Below are 16,830 nucleotides of genomic sequence, written 5' to 3'. Positions count from 1 at the left end.
AATGAATTAGCTCAGCCACAGAACTTATAGGATTACTGCCTTGACTCCTATCTCCTTTATTTCTTTATCTTGATTTCCCACACCCACCCAACTCTGTTATCAAAGCAACTTTTAGGGAGTCGGCAGTTCAGACCTTAAAACACATGAAGCAAAAGCAAGACAATCAAACTTCTTCAATGTTAGAACAGCATTAATTGATTACCTCTAACGGGCAGGGCACAGAATTACTAACATATCATCCCCACGTGCCTTAACAGCTGTTGCAACACAGCAAAAAGCATTCTCTTAATGTCTACCAAACATAAGGTACAGAACGTATTATTATCTTTTTAAGCAGACGCCGAATTCAGTGTAACAACTGCTATCTCTTCAAAGCTGTCACCACTAAGAGTCATCTACTTATGGAGTGAGGCTTCTGTGGCTCAGAACATCACTGAAACTCCCTCTTAGGAAGCTGCCTTCAGAGCCTAATTTTGAAGCAGGAATAAAAGAAAGAATCTCATTGCCTTTGAGATTGAACCCTCACCTTCACATGCTGAGGGACAACTCAAAGGGCACAATCTAGGGTAGCCAAAGGGGGGTCTGTAAGGAACCCAGGTGATCTGTAAGTCCTGAACAAAAGTCCCCATCCATCTCAGGACCTGGTCTCCCTCTGCATCTACAAAGTGAAGGATCTGGATCACAGGATCTCTTTCCTCCCTGCACCAGCAATTCTAAGATTTGTAGATTTAAGAAACCGTAGTATGGATATTAGACCAGTAAAATCCTTGGACCTGGTTAGTACAGGCAGTGGGCACCTTCAGGCCAGAGCGTCCCTTAAAATAGAGATTACAGGCCAGGGGCGGTGGCTCACTCCTGTAATCCCAGCACTTTGGGAGGCTGAGGCACGTGGATCACCTGAGGTCAGGAGTTCAAGACCAGCCTGAGTGACATGGAGAAACCCTCTCTCTACTAAAAAGAGAAAAAAATTAGCTGGGCGTGGTGGCGGACACCTGTAGTCCCAGTTACTTGGGAGGCTGAGGCAGGAGAATGGCGTGAACCTGGGAGGCGGAGCTTGCAGTAAGCCAAGATCGTGCCACTGCACTCCAGCCTGGGCAACAGAGCGAGACTCCGTCTCAAAACAACAACAACAACAACAACAACAACAACAACAACAACAAAAAACAAACCAAAACAAAAAAAAATTAGTCGGGTGTGGTGGCGCATGCCTGTAATCCCAGCTACTCTGGAGGGGTGAGGCAGGAGAACTGCTTGAACCTGGGAGGTAGAGGTTGCGATGAGCCGAGATCGCACCATTGTACTCCAGCCTGGGGGACAAGAGCAGAACTCTGTCTCAAAAAAAAATAGAGATCACAGAATAGGAAGCTGTCATGACTGTACCCTGATATGTGTGTGCCTTTGTGTGTGTCTGCGTGTGTGTGTTTATAGGGGAATCAAAAAAAAAAAAAAAAAAAAAAAAAAGGCCTGTGGGCAGTGGTACTTGGCTTCAAAGACTCAGAACCTGCAGGATATTCCTGTTGTCTGCCTCTTGCCCCGGCACCTAGGTGCTGTCACCTACCCCCAGGGAAGAACCAGTCCGCATGCTGGATGATAGGTTCTATGATCCCAACGATTTGCAGCGACACTGTGGTCATCATCTCTGTAATGTTCCTGTAAACAGAGAGCAGAGGCAGAGAGGGTGGAGTTAGCAGCTGAGGCAGGATTTGAGGCCCAAGGTCCTCTGGCTGCAGAGCCCAGGAAGGGGCCCTGGACTGGAACCCTGCAGGCGGAGGTTTGAGAGCAGACTTTCTCTTGGGAGGGACACTTCACCTTTCTGAACTTCTCTTTTTCCATCTGCAGAATGGGGATAACCCCAGGGCACACGAACAAGACCTACACAGCCACTTTCAACGTGAGGTGTGTTTCTCCTCCCTGCCATCCCTGTGATTCTCATCCTCTTGCCAACTCTCCTGTCTCTGGAGACAGCTCTCTATCCCTCCGAATCCAGAGGCTGGGATGTATCGTCTTATGACAGAGTGTAAGAGCTTGCGTGGCCTGTGTCACCATGTCCTACGCCCTTCTTCCCCTTCATCCCAATGCTGACTTAATTAGCTCAGAGAAGACCCTGACTCCAGACTTGGAGCTCTTGGACAATCAACAAAAAGAAAGATCTGCAGAATTCTGTGCCTCTTCCTCAGCCTAAAAGAGGAGCAGGCCAACACAGAAACAGGGTTTGGAAAACACACGACGCTGGCGCTCAGCTGGGGCCCCAGCTGTCCTGTCCACCCTGCCCAGGCCCTGCAGTCTCACCCAATCACCCACATAGCTTCTCCGCCCTGTACTCACCCTTCTGCTTGTGGCCATAGGAGGTTAGGTCCTAAAACAATTGCCATGTTACTGGGAGTCATCTTGTTTACATCTTGATATTCTGACAGCTTGGATAAAAATTTGATCAAGTATCTAAAAGAAAATTAGAAAGGCCAGGTTTAACCAAGGCTCAACACCAGCCATGTGCCCCTGGGGACTGGATAGAAGCTTCTCTCATGTCACATATCTCACTGACTAGGAGACTCATGCACCTGTAATGTAATGAACATGGCTCACGTGTCAGGAAGTGGAAATTCTGCATCCTCTTTCCAAAAACAGACAGGCTCAGATCTCACTGGGTCAGGTGTCAACATGTGCTTCAACTAACACTGGCCAGAAAGTCTCCATCTTTCCTTCTGACTCAGTATATAATGACCTGAAGTGCCTCGCTTTTTACAAACCCCATTACTTCTTGCCATCTTCCCTGTGTGCAGGAGTGATCAACAGTATGTCTAAGTACCTTTGGCAGGAACATCTACGTGCTAGGGGTGGTGTTTCCTGGAGTTACCCTCAGTTGGGTGCTCTAGAAAGATCTAATAAAGAAAAAGTCCAACACAGACTTAGCATATGATCCAGCAATTCTCTCCTAGGGATAATACCCAAAAGAAAGCTGTCTACACACAAATTTGTACATGAATGTTCATGGAATCATAATTATTAGTAAGAGCCAAAAGGTGGAAATGATCCAAATGTCCATAAAGGGATGATTCGATACATTAAATGTGGTATGTCCATACAATGAAATATTATTCAACCATAAAAAGGAATGAAGTATTGGCACATCCTGCAACACGGATACACCTGAAAGCAGTCTGCTAAGTGAAAGAAGCCAGACACAAAAGGCCACAAATTAAAGTATTCCATTTATATGAAATGCCTAGAATACACAGATCTATGGAGCCAGAAAGTACATTAGTGGTTGCTTAGGGGCATGGTTGGGGAAAATAAGGAGTGACTGCTAACGGGAAGGGGATTTCTTTTTGGGGTAAGGGAAATGTTTTAAAATGAGACACTAATTAATAGTTGCAAAACTATATGAACACACTAAAAACTACTACATTGCACATGTTAAAAAGGTTCGATAGTATGAAAATGATAGCTTAATAAAGTTATTTTATCAAACAGCCAACAAAGAAGCTATATAGAAATAAAACAAATACAATGAAGAAGCTATGTGCAAATTCAAAAAAAAAAACAGCTTTGGCAAACCACACTCAAAATCTGTCAGGCCCCGACAAGAGGCCCCAGGATCTCCAGAGGACATGCTTTCTCTGGCCTCTCCGTTACAATAGGCTGTGGTCCTAACCCCATTTTGCTTGGATCATAGTGAAGCGACTCAGTCGGAATTTTCTGCTCACCTTCATCAGCCCGGTAGAAAGTCCAGCAGACTCATGTCCTACCATGTAATCACTTAGCTGTCACTGTGAAAACTCCACCCACAGCCTCTCCTGGCCATCCCTCACCCTCCAAGAGGCCACACAGGTCTGGACCAAGATGTGGGACTTAAGCTGAGAGCTTAGGCCAACCCATGGGCTGACCAGTGGCCTAAGGCTATGGTCAGCAACATGCCAAGAGTTGAATCCATCCGATTCCCGCTTTTGGGACTTGATTTGTAATATACATACAATTCACTACTTTAGCCATTTTTAGATGTACAGTTCAGTAGCATTAAGTCCATTCACAGTGTTACAAAACTATCACCACCATCCATCTCCTGAATGTTTTCATCTTCCCTAGCTAAACTTTGTCCCCATTAAACAATAATCTCGGCCAGGCGCAGTGGCTCATGCCTGTAATCTCAGGACTTTGGGAGGCCGAGGCGGACAGATCTCCTGAGGCCCGGAGTTTGAGACCAGCCTGGCCAACATGGTGAAACCCTGTCTCTACTAAAAAAAAATACAAAAATTAGTCAGGCATGGTGGTGCACATCCATAGTCCCAGCTACTCAGGAGGCTGAGGCAGGAGAATTACTCGAACCCCGGCTGGTGGGGGTTGCCGTGAGCCGAGATTCCACCACTGGACTCCAGCCTGGGAGACAGAGTGAGACTCTGACTCAAGAAAAACAAAAGAAAACAAAAACCAATAATCTCCTGTCCCTTAGCCCCTGGCAACCATCCCCTAGCCCTTGGCAACCATCCCCTAGCCCTGGCAACCACTATCCCATTTTGTTTCTCTCTGAGTTTGACCACTCCAGGTACTTCATATAAGTGGAATCATATATTGCATTTGTCTTTTTGTGTTTGGCTTTTTTCACGTAGCATAATGCCCTCAAGCTTCATCTATGTGATGACAAGAATCAGAATGGCATCCATTACATGAACATGCCACATTTTGTTGATCCACTTATCTGTAGATGGACAATTGGTTTTCTACCTTTTACCTACTACAAATACTGCTGCTACAAATACGAGTGTGCAAATATTAAGTCCCTGCTTTTGATTCTTTTGGGTACATACCCAGAAGTGGAATTGCTGGATCCTACAGTAATTCTGTGTTTAATTGTTTGAGGAACTGCCATCCCATCGTTCTGGGGATTTTTAACAGGAAAACAGAAATAACCAGGCAGATGGCAGTAGGTGCTGATGCTAAAAATCTGCCTCCTAAGAAGCTGGGAGGAAAGGCGGCAGGGCCGGGATGGGCGCTGGCAAGACAAAGCGGTAAAGAAGCAGAGTGTGAAGCAGCAGGAGGCAAGGCATGGAGAAGGATCTGCAGAGTGCCGGAAGTGGAAGCTCGGGTGGTAGCAAGGAAAGCGAGAGGCAGACGTGGAACACAGCTGGGGCTCGGGAATGGTGGAGCACTGGAGAATACGCTCCCTCACCCCTCCTTCCTGTGGACTTGCTCAAGGACACTTCTGCCTCCCCCAGCTCCCACACAGGTCAGCTTCCCCCAGGTGTCCACCAACACCTACCTGTCTTTACCATAAATCCCCAATATCTTACGATAGTTTGCATTCACCTTTGCTCCTTTCACTGAATTAGCCAATGGTTCACTTCTTTGAGTCCATTTCCTTATCTAAAAAATGGCAATAATTATCCCTGCCTTCCCTCACAGGGTGGTTTGGGGTTTAAAAGAGTCCACGCGTGGTGGTGGGAGCCTAGACACCAAGCTACTCGGGAGGCTGAGGCAGGAGAATGGCATGAACCTGGGAGGCGGGGTTTGCAGTGAGCCGAGATCGTGCCACTGCACTCCAGCCTGGGCGACAGAGTAAGGCTCCGTCTCAAAAAAAAAAAAGGGGGGAAAAAAACACAAAAAAACAAACAAACAAAAAACAAAAGAGAGAACATGTATGTTAATAATGCCTTGGACATCATAAAATGCTATGCGTGGTAGTTACCATGACTTTCAGCTGGGGAGCTGTGTATCTAAGGCTCACATAAGCCCAAGCCATGTGTCTACACTTGGTAAGTATCCACTTACCGGATGTTGTTGTGATTGGCCTTAGGCAACTTTTCACAAGCATTCCACAGAGCCTGAAGCTTCTTGTCTTGCTCCTGGATACTGAGAAATTGATAGGAAAAGTCATTGGTTAAGCACGAATCAATAAAGTCTCATTGGAAATCATATTAACCAATCATTATACTATTTGATACCAACCATTGTAACTGACCATATCAACAAGCTAGCATTAAAAAATTTAGTTATTATTTACCCCTCTATGTTCTCCTTCTGTCTTGTCCTGTGCTATTTTAACAATACTTCCTCTGCACACATCAGAGGCCCCAAGTGAATATGTGCCAGAGCCACAGACCTGCTCTGGTGTGACAGGGCTATGGGGCTGCAGGAGGACACAGATGCCAGTCAGGGAGCTTGGCTCATGGGCTATTCTGAGCCTATATTCTTCATGACTCCAGCATGGAAACAGATCACGTAAGTGGCTTGCAATGATGTGTCCTTTTTGAGTTTCAGGCTGTCTTGCACTGTCCTGGTAATCCCTAACTTCAGCCGTTGCTTCCCTGGCTCCTCCTGGGACTCCCGGATGTCCCATCCTATGGCAGATCTGTCTGTGTCCTGCTGAGCTGGCCTGAAGTGCAATGTCTTGTTAAGGTGAGTGTTGGCCTCTGATGAAACTCAGCTTCATCACAGGTTCATAGTTATCAACCCAATAGCCCTGGGAGCTTTGAATCACAGAACCCAGACCAATTCAATCGAAATCTCTGAAAAAAAGGTTCAGGCATTAGTACCTTTAAAAAGCTTCCCAGGACACAATGATGCACGCGGAGGGTTGGAAATCACTGTTCTAGGCAAAATTACTTGGTTGAGAGGATGTGCTCTTAGGTGCTATATGCATGTCATCCAGTGGCAGAAATCAGTTCTTGTTTTTCCCTGGTTCAAAGACACTGACCTCTTTGAGTCATCTGGATCATTCCTATTTCTTAATGGAGACCCACATTTGCAAATGAAGTGGGAACAGAAGTATCTCTGGACAGCTCCTGAAGCACTGAGCTATCCTGCCTTTATCTAACTGTATATCATCAAGATCACGAATATATCCAATAAATAATAAGAGTGACAGTTTCCATCAAAGGATATATTCTCATTTGGCTTCATCCCTAGGACCACATTCTTGTCCTAGAGAGGCAAAAAGTGCTGCGGTTAAGGGTCAAGGCCCTGAAACCGACTCCTTGGATTCAAGTTCCCATTTTACCACTTACTAGCCAGCAGGTAACCTGTAGTTACATACCTGTTCGATACCTCAAACTCCTCAAATGTAAAACAGGAGAAACAGCACACCCCATTTCACAGAGTTCTTGTCAAACTTACATGAGTTAAAAACATATAATGAGGCAGGGCGAGGTGGCTCACGCTTGTAATCCCAGCACTTTGGGAGGCCGAGGCGGGCGGATCACGAGGTCAGGAGATCGAGACCATCCTGGCTAACACGGTGAAACCCCATCTCTACTAAAAATACAAAAAATTAGCCGGGCGAGGTGGCAGGCGCCTGTAGTCCCAGCTACTCGGGAGGCTGAGGCAGGAGAATGGCGGGAACCCGGGAGGCGGAGCTTGCAGTGAGCCGAGATTGCTCCACTGCACTCCAGCCTGGGAGACAGAGTGAGACTCCGCCTCAAAAAAAAAAAAAAAAAAACATATAATGAGCTTAAAACAATGTCGAGTCTCTAATAAGCACTCAATAAATGGTAACACTTGTGATTATTAATATGATGAAACGCAGCACTCGCTTTCCATAATGAGATAAAAGAGAACCATATATTATTCAGCCAGCCTTTTAAAGTGCATGATCTCCATTCTACTTTGGAAATAAAAGAGCATTAGGCAACTTGATTGGAGTTGGCTTTTTCTGGCCCTACACATTGGAGCCTGGTTTCCCTTCCAGGTCAGGTGGGTCTCTTCCAGGCCCAGTTCTTCAAAAAGTAGAAGGAGCAGCATCAGACACATATTCCACTGTTGTTTCTGATGGGGGATGATAAACAACACCTGTTTCTCACGGTGTTGTTGAGAAATACACCAATGACTAAATCCCATGACTAGAAATCTCTAGAAATCATTTCCTTTCACAGGCCCCTACCTTAGGTGGCTATTTGCTCTAGTCCTGCTCTCAGAAAACATTCTTCTCCCTCCTTCATCTCCCACCTGGACTGTCTCTACCCTCATCTCCACCATCTTTGCGCTGGTAGCAATTCTCCCACGCTGGTGTTGTGTGTTTGCTCGCTACACCGGTCCGTTCGCTCAGTAAAAGTACATTCCTCCAAACAATGCTATCTACTTAAGACAGCTCTTACCTACGCCCAAGAGAACATACAATGCCATTCTGATGCATGCATAACTGAGGAAATAAGCCAGGACTCAAAAACCATGCGTAGGAGCCAGAGCACGTATCAGGGCTAGCAGGCTTTACCTGTTCCATGCACTGTACTCTTCCGCACATTGCTACAGCCCTGCGCCTGGCTCTGGGCTGCGGCCTCTCCCTTGGGCGCATCTTCCGGAGAGGAGAGAGAGGCCGCTGCCCACGTGTCATGACATGTGACCTCCCTTTAAGTTCATTATTACTTATTGTTAAAATATATTCGGTTATTATAGATGAGGGTAAAGACCCTGTGCCCACTCACTTGTCCTACTTTTCTGGCCAGAAGGAATCACTGCTGTCAGCCTATGCGAGCCCTTCCAGAACTTTCTTTCATACACTTACACACCAATATAGGTCCTTTCAAAATTCTATTGTTTTAAGTGTGCTGGGTGTTTATTTTCCTTTTTATAACAATAGAATGTCACGGGAGTCCTTGTTAACTTGCTTTCCTATCTGTTTATGTGAGCATGAATAACTCTACCTATTTTTAATTGCTCTAGAGTGTGCCATGGTACAAACACTCCACAGTTCACTTAGCCACTTCCCAACCCCCTTCTCCAATGAATCTTTAGTGACTTCTAGGCTTCTGCTATCTCAGATAATGCTACCATCGGTGTCCCTGGACCTGCCACCTTGGGCAAATGCGTAAGCACTCCTTCATGGCGAGATCGAGAAACGGGGTTGCAAGATCATCGGTTACATGCTTCTATAATTTCAGCACATACTTCCAAATAAACTGGAACTCACAGGACATTCCAAAACAAGGGGTACTCACTTGGAAGCCTGGATCCACTCGTCATAGAGTTCAAAGGTCATAAGAGGTTCTGGCAACTCTCGGAGGTAAGATTTCAAAGCTCCTAGGCATGAATAAAATATCGGTCTGAACGGTTATGACATGGCAGAGACAAGACCCACCAGCCAGCGCTGCCCACATGGGTTCCATCTGGGGATGGGCCTCCTGACCACCATGTCAACAGCTAATGTTAGCTTCCTATGGAAATGCATATGAGGCTCTGACAGGGGACCTGGCCCCCCTTACTTCCTGCAATTACCTCGTCCTCCCTTGGCATGCGGGGAGGCCTTCCTTCAAGGGGCCACAGCACCCAGCCCTGAAACTGGGTACTGAGTGGACACATCTGAAGTGCACTGGGCAGCCACTGGCTCGAGTGTCCTGGACTTGTAGCCACACAGCCTCCCCACTCACCCCTTCCCTGCAAGCCTCCATGGCACACAGGAGCGCCCCAGAGGTGCCCACCTGCAATTGCGTGAGGGTCTGCCGAGTACTCCTGCACGTCCACCACGCAGCAGTCCAGGGCCGCTTTCAGCTTCTTCAGCTTGGAGGCAGAGGGGGCTACTCGGAAGAGTCCCTACCAATAGGACAGAGGGTCAGCGCACAGCAACTCCAAGGTACAACAGTAAAGCGCGCAGACCCCACGACTGCCCGCTTCTTTTCTCCAAAACCTCTCAGGTGCATTCGCCCAACACCATTTCCCAATCCCCTAGTTGCCTGCTTTCTCAATGTCTCCCTCTTTGCACATAAGCAACTTCAGAGCAGGAACTGGCTTTACCTACTCTTGTGTCCCCACAGCCTCGTGCAGCGGTGGCTCATCACACTGGCTCAGTAGCTATTTAGAGGATAAATGAACCTTGGGCACTTAGACATCTTGTTCTTGTATGTGTAAGATAAATCTTGGAGAATAATTTGACTAAGAGCTGGTCAGTCTGGTAAGTTGAATGTGAGACAGTCTACAGGGTGGGGGTGTGGGTGTGTTGGGAGGCACCAGGGCTATACTTTTTGTTTTGTTTTTGTTTTTTGAGACAGAGTCTGGCTCTGTTGCCCAGGCTGGGGTACAGTGGCGTGATCTTGACTCAGTGCAACCTCCGCCTCCCGGGTTCAAGCAATTCTCATGTTCTGTCTCCCAAGTAGCTGGGATTACAGGCGCCCACCACCATGCTCAGCTACTTTTTTTGTATTTTTAGTAGAGATGGGGTTTCGTCATGTTGGCCAGGCTGGTCTTGAACTCCTGATCTCAAGTGATCTGCCTGCCTCAGCCTCCCAAAGTGCTAGAATTATAGGCGTGAGCCACAGCACCTGGCCTATACTTTTAGAATCAAATAAAGTCTATGCCTTCAAAAGTTATTTTCAAATCACTGCCACTTCTTCCAAGTGAACCATTGCACCTTAGAGAGTGAAAGAGAGTTATGATGCGAAAGAGAAGAGGAGAGGACTGTGTGGAGGAGAAAATAAATGCAGGTCAGAGTTGGAAAGAAACCACGTCACAGGTAAGTGACACATGGGTTAAAGAGCTATCAGTTGGCCGGGCGCTGTGGCTTATGCCTGTAATCCCAGCACTTTGGGAGGCCGAGGCGGGCAGATCACGAGGTCAGGAGATTGGGACCATGTGGCTAACGCGGTGAAACTCCGTCTCTACTAAAAATACAAAAAAACAACAGCTGGGCGTGGTGGCGGGCACCTGTAGTCCCAGCTACTCGGGAGGCTGAGGCAGGAGAATGGCGAGAACCCGGGAGGCGGAGCTTGCAGTGAGCCGAGATCACGCCACTGCACTCCAGCCTGGGTGACAGAGCAAGACTCTGTCTCAAAAAAAAAAAAAAAGACCTATCAGTTTCTGTTCCACCTTAGTTCCTTGCACTCAGTGATGCAACCTACAGGCTGATAAACAAGCAGGTAGAATAGTCCTTGCTCCTTTACTCTTTTATGGCCATAGAGACTTCCAATTTCCTTTAGAAAAAGTGTTCCCACTCTGGAATATTAAGCTTATGCCTTGCTAGGATCACTAACTCCCTTCTCAGTATAGGGTACATCAGATAAACAGATGTGCAAAGCTCTTCCGGCATATATGTGAGGAAGCTACATGAACGTTTGGACGAGTGTATCAGTAAGGCTGCTACGACAAAGACAGCAAGCTGCAGAATACATGAAAGGAGTCACTCAGATCTTCATAAAACCATGCCCTTGCCATGCAAGAAGAGCCAACAGGATTTGGTGATGGACAATGCTAAAGAGAAGGAAACAGCTGTCACAGACAAGCCTTTAGATTTTTGATCGTGTAACTGAGAGAAGCATAAAAACTAGGAGGAGGAGGGGATTGTTATATTAGCTAAGGAGTCCTGTTTCAGGGGCGTTAGAGGAAAGTGTGCATGGAAATGTTGAAGGATGGCAGTGAGCACGAGTGAAGCCCTTTCACAGGGGGAATCCTCACTGAGGCTGAGGAGCAGCTCTAGCGGGGCAGGGAGGGGACCATGGTGCTGAACAGAGGACCCTGAGGCCCCGTGGTCAGAGGCCAGAGGGGACCATGGTGCTGAACAGAGGACCCTGAGGCCCTTGTGGTCAGAGGCCAGAGGGAACCAGGGGGCCAAGGGAGCTAGAAGTTCTGTGGATGGTTACATTAGTAACACCAAGCAGTGGTGTGGCCCAAGAGGCTGGCAGTAAGTCATCGGATTTGGCAACCTGGGGGTCCCTGGGGATCCCGGAAGACAGTTTTAGCCCAGGGACAGGAGCAAAGCAACACCAGAGGAAGATCTGTAGGTGGTGGCAAGGATGCAGGCGCTGCAAATGTTGAGAGCTATTTTAAGAAATTGGGTAGCATAAAAAACAAAACCAAAGAGATTGGGAAGAAATATGAGGCTGTGGCTGGGCTGAAAAGAGATATATTTTTTTAGGCTAGGGGAAACTGGAACCTATGTGTTGCTAAAAGAGCTGACACAAAACAGGGAAAAATTCAAGTGAGAGAGCGAGGTCTGTTGAGAAATGGAACAGCCCAGAAAGGGCAGAGATGGGAGCTGGGAGACGTCAAAGGCACTGCTCTTTAAGAACTAGTTTATGTTGACTAGATATTTGATGATACTAATAGATTACTGTTACTTTTTGGGTATAATAACGTGTATATATATATTTTTAGATGGAGTCTCGCTCTACTCTCCAGGCTGGAGTGCCGTGGCGTGATCTCGGCTCACTGCAACCTCCGCTTCCCAGGTTCAAGCCATTCTCTTGCCTCAGCCTCCCAAGTAGCTGGGATTACAGACACGTGCGCCACCACGCCCAGCTAATTTTTGTATTTTTAGTAGAGACGGGGTTTCATGACGTTGGCCAGGCTGGTCTTGAATTCCTGACCCCAGGTGATCCACCCTTCTTGGCCTCCCAAAGTGTTGGGATTACAGGTGTGAGCCACCAAGTCCGGCCTATTTTATTTTTAAACTAATTTCTTTTTCTTTTTACTTTTTTAGATAGGGTCTCACTATGTTGCCCAGGCTGGTCTTGAATTCCTGGGCTCAAGTGATCCTCCCGCCTCAGCCTCCCAAACCGCTGGGATTACAGGTGTGAACCACTGTGCTCAGTCAAATATTGTATTTTAAAACATCCTCTATTTTATAGAGATACATATGCAAGTATTATAAATGAAATGACATAATGTCTGGGATGTACTTCAAAATATCCAAGGCAGGGGTTTGGGGTCAGCAAATGGAGGCAGAAATGTAACAAAATTGCCCATAAACTGAGTGGTAAGGCTCATTATTTTACCTTTATGTGTTTATGGTTTTCCATAATTTTAAAAAAAAGATAGGAAAAAAGAAGGTCCAGTTCATCTTTCTCCATGAAACTCTCTCTCAGGGATGGTATGGACCTTCTCGGTTTTAAATTGAGGCACAGTGCAGTGGCTCACGCCTATAATCCCAGCACTTTGAGAGGCCAAGGCGGACGCATTACCTGAGGTCAGGAGTTCCGGACTAGCCTGGCCAGCATGCTGAAACTCCATTACAGGCTCTGGGAGCCTGTAATCCCAGCTATTTGGGAGGCTGAAGCAGGAGAATCACATGAACCCAGAAGGCAGAGGTTGCAGTGAGCCAAGATCGCACCACTGCACGCCAGCCTGGGTGACAGAGCAAGACCGTGTCTTATAAGGTAAGCTAAGCTAAGCTAAGCTAAGCTAAAAAAAATTGATAACAAACATGCAAATGCCTGGCACATAAAATGTGCTAAAAACATACATTTATTCCCATTCCTTTTCGAATATCCAGCATCTAGAACAGGCTGGCCTACAGGAAACCTGTAACATACACCCGCACGCTCACTGGCTTCCTTCTCTTCCACAGCCCTTACTTTGTCTGAGTCTCCCTTAGAGACTTACAGACTGTTTTGCGTGAATTAGGCTTAACTGAGGGATGCTATGCTCATCTCCCGCAATAAGTTTATAGTCTCCTATCTCACTATCTCATACTTTGCTCAATAAAACATGTACAGCATGCCCTAAATAAATACTGATTGGCAAATCAGATCAAAGGAAGATGCAGGAAAGATATTCAAATAGTCTATGGAAGAAACCAAAGATGAGATGTATGTCCCAGGAAATGATTTACACAGCAATAAAACAACGCTTATCAAGAACTTCTTGGGCCAGGTGCAGTGGCTCATGCCTGTAATCTCAGCACTTTGGGAGGCCGAGGTGGGCAGATCACTTGAGGTCAGAAGTTCAAGACCAGCCTGGCCAACATGGTGAAACCTTGTCTCTACTAAAAATACAAAAATTAGCCAGGCATGGTGGCACACGCCTGTAATCCCAGCTACTCTGAGGCTGAGGCAGGAGAATCGCTTGAAGCCAGGAGGTGGAAGTTGCAGTGAGCTGAGATCATGCAACTGCACTCCAGCCTGGGTGACAGAGCAAGACTCGGTCTCAAAAAGAAAGAAACAATTTCTCATAGACACTTTTTACACGTGGCTCTTAAAAAGTACTTTCTAATATATCTATCAATCATGTTTTCAGGATCTCTATAAAAGAGTTGTGATAAAAAAAGTTTAAGAGCCTTAACATTTCAAATTACCTAAAACTAGGTAACTTATTAAGCAAGAGGAAGAGGAAGAAGAGGAGGAGAAGGAAGATGAAGAGGAAGAGGAGAAAGGAGAAGTAGTAGTATTAGCAGCAGCAGAGCTGGGCGCAGTGGCTCATGCCTGTAATCCCAGCACTTTGGGAGGCCAAGGTGGGTGGATCATGAGGTCAAGGGATCAAGACCATCCTGGCCAACATGGTGAAACCCCATTGCTACTAAAAAAAAAAAAAAAAAAATTAGCTGGGCATGGTGGCACACACCTGTAGTCCCAGCTACTCGGGAGGCTGAGGCAGGAGAATCACTTGAACCCGGGAGGCAGAGGTTACAGTGAAGCAAGATCACGCCACTGCACTCCGGCCTTGCGACAGAGCAAGACTGTCTCAAAAAAAAAAAAAAAAAAAACAATAGCAGCAGAATGCCCAAATTATCCAAACATGTTAAACCGGAGGAAAGAATGGCTAGAATATGGCCATCTGTTCCTCACAGCCATCGCAATCCTCTCTTCTTGACAAATGAAGGCTCACGGTAAAAGGTAGGATCGATTTGTGTTCTGTAGAAGATGGGGCTGAGCCACTGTCTTAACCCATCAAGATTTGTGGGGGCTGGAGTGGAGATGGTACAGGAGGGAGGATCCTGTAGGCTCTGTCTCGTGCAAAAGGAGACCTGCCCGGGGCAGCATGTGGCCGTGCTCATCCCTACCTCCTCCTGCATCCCACACTCGAGCAGCATGGTCACACATGCCTCGATGGGGAAGGCGATCTCCCGGCCGCTGATGGTGAGGTGCTCCTCCAGCGGCTTCCCGAAGGAAGGCTTCTCCACCCAGGCCTCTGAGGGGAGGAGTGAGAAAGAGTCAGTCAGCTGTTCGCCAAGGTCACTCATGCTGGAATCTCGCTTTCCTTTGTCGTCCAGATTCTCCTGAGATTTCCAAACAGAGGGAGGCCCAACTGAGCCTCCATTCTGTGGTTTTAGGGATAACAGGAGGACTGGGGCCAGGGGGCAAGGGATGGCCAGCCAACTGCGTCCAGGGCCACTGGGGTTAATGTTCTACGGGCACTCCTACAGAGCCCCGACTCAAGGCACCAGCTTGGAAGTAAGTCCTAAAGGCTCATCTATAGATGATCCTCTGGGCAGAGTGTAAGGGCCAATGACATACAAGGAATTCATCTCATCCGGGGAGCAGGTTTTCCAGCCCTCCCTTCTCCAGGGAAGGCCTGCACTTACCCTGTTGTGCTTTGATCTGAGGCAACACAGCCTGCAATAGTGTCAAGGACTTCCTGTGGTATTCAGCTTGCACTTCGATTAGCTGAGAAGACACAAGGCAAGTATCACTCTTAGCGAGGCACAAGGACACAGGCTGCCATGGCAAGCAAAGCATTTTGCAGGAAGGTGCTTCCACATGGGGAAGGAGGTAGTCACCCGTTCCCTCCTCCAATCTACCTAAAATATTGAGCATGCTTCCTCTTTAGCCTCTGTAACAACAAAGTCACTACAAGTGGAAATCTGGGAAGCAGGAGAACCAGAAAGGAACAGGGGGAGCTCTTCAGAGCTGGAACGTGGCTTAGAAAGCTTGCCTTCATCACCACCCTTCCTCCTGTGGCACCCCATCCTCAATGCAAAAGGCAACAAAGAAAGGGGCAACCGTAGCAAACATAAATGGAAAACACATTTAGAAATACATTTGCTGAGCCAGGTATGATGGCTCATGCCTGTAATCCCAGCTACTCAGGAGGCTGAGGCTGGAGAATCACTTGAGCCCAGGAATTCAAGACCAGCTTGGGCAACATAGCAAGACCCCATCTCTTAAAATACAAACAAATTTGTTTAAATAAATATGAAAAATAATTGATTTATGAGATATGTACGAGTTAAATATCATTAATTTGTACACATCTTTTGTTTCTGCAAAGTTAGTTTAACACATCACTGATCAGAAGACTTGTGGCTTGATGTGCAATCTTCTTCAAATACCCTGGAGGTGAGATTGCTTTGGTGAAAATGATGCAGTCCAAAGAACAGATTCCTTCAAAGTATTCTATTTTGACCATATGATTAGTTGAAAATGGCCAACATGTTGATAAGAGCAGATGAAACTCATGAACACTAATTACTTCATTTGATTACTGAATCCTCCTATCCCTTCCCCAAAACTGGGCATGTATAAGGAAAAGAGAGGAAATTAATCTGTTTGAGGGCTTGTTGTGGAGGGTGGACACTAATATCCTTAAGTAAAATTAAAGTAAAACTAATATGAATTTTTTTTAAAAATCAGAATATTGAAATAAATGGTACCCAAATGACAATTAGGCTCTCTAGTAAAGCTTGGAATGGCAATGAGGTCATGACATTCCAAGTCTAAATTGTAATGTCTAATGTCAAACTAATGTAAAACTCTAATGCCTTAGAGTTTCTAAAATTAAATATTAGCTTCATGAATACAACCAATGGAATACACCTGAAAACATTCTACTACTTTAAAATAAACTTTCCACCAGGCACGGTGGCTCATGCCTGTAATCCCAGCACTTTGGGAGGCTGAGGCGGGTAGATCACGAGGTCAGGAGTTCCAGACCAGCCTGGCCAACATAGTGAAACCCCATCTCTACTAAAAATACAAAAATTAGCCAGGCATGGTGGCATGCACCTGTAGTCCCAGCTACTCGGGAGGCTGAGGCAGGAGAATCATCTGAATCCCAGAGGTGGGGGTTGTGGTGAGCTGAGATTGTACCACTGCACTCCAGCCTGGGCAACAGAACGAGACTCCATCTCAAAAAATAACAATTAAAAAAAAATTAAATAAACTTTCCAAGTTGGAAGTAATGCATATCAACTCCTTTTCC

At 46.5% G+C, this 16,830-nt stretch overlaps 1 protein-coding gene across 5 annotated transcripts in view; it reads right to left on the bottom strand.

The window, feature by feature from the left end:
- The window catches only part of ARHGAP44 (Rho GTPase activating protein 44), a 202,899-nt gene that overhangs the window by 34,348 nt on the left and 151,721 nt on the right, over positions 1–16,830 (bottom strand). For all 5 annotated transcript variants that reach the window (XM_008010422.3, XM_008010420.3, XM_037987300.2 and 2 more), the window contains 7 exons: positions 15,215–15,296; positions 14,693–14,820; positions 9,405–9,516; positions 8,925–9,006; positions 5,764–5,844; positions 2,326–2,439; positions 1,559–1,650 (listed from right to left, as the gene is read on the bottom strand). In XM_008010422.3, the coding sequence (XP_008008613.1) occupies positions 1,559–1,650; positions 2,326–2,439; positions 5,764–5,844; positions 8,925–9,006; positions 9,405–9,516; positions 14,693–14,820; positions 15,215–15,296 (691 nt within the window). The remainder of the gene's footprint in view (positions 1–1,558; positions 1,651–2,325; positions 2,440–5,763; positions 5,845–8,924; positions 9,007–9,404; positions 9,517–14,692; positions 14,821–15,214; positions 15,297–16,830) is intronic.

The sequence above is a fragment of the Chlorocebus sabaeus genome, chromosome 16 (genome assembly GCF_047675955.1).
Source record: "Chlorocebus sabaeus isolate Y175 chromosome 16, mChlSab1.0.hap1, whole genome shotgun sequence".
NCBI lineage: Eukaryota > Metazoa > Chordata > Mammalia > Primates > Cercopithecidae > Chlorocebus > Chlorocebus sabaeus.
This window is presented reverse-complemented; position numbering and strand designations above follow the sequence as displayed.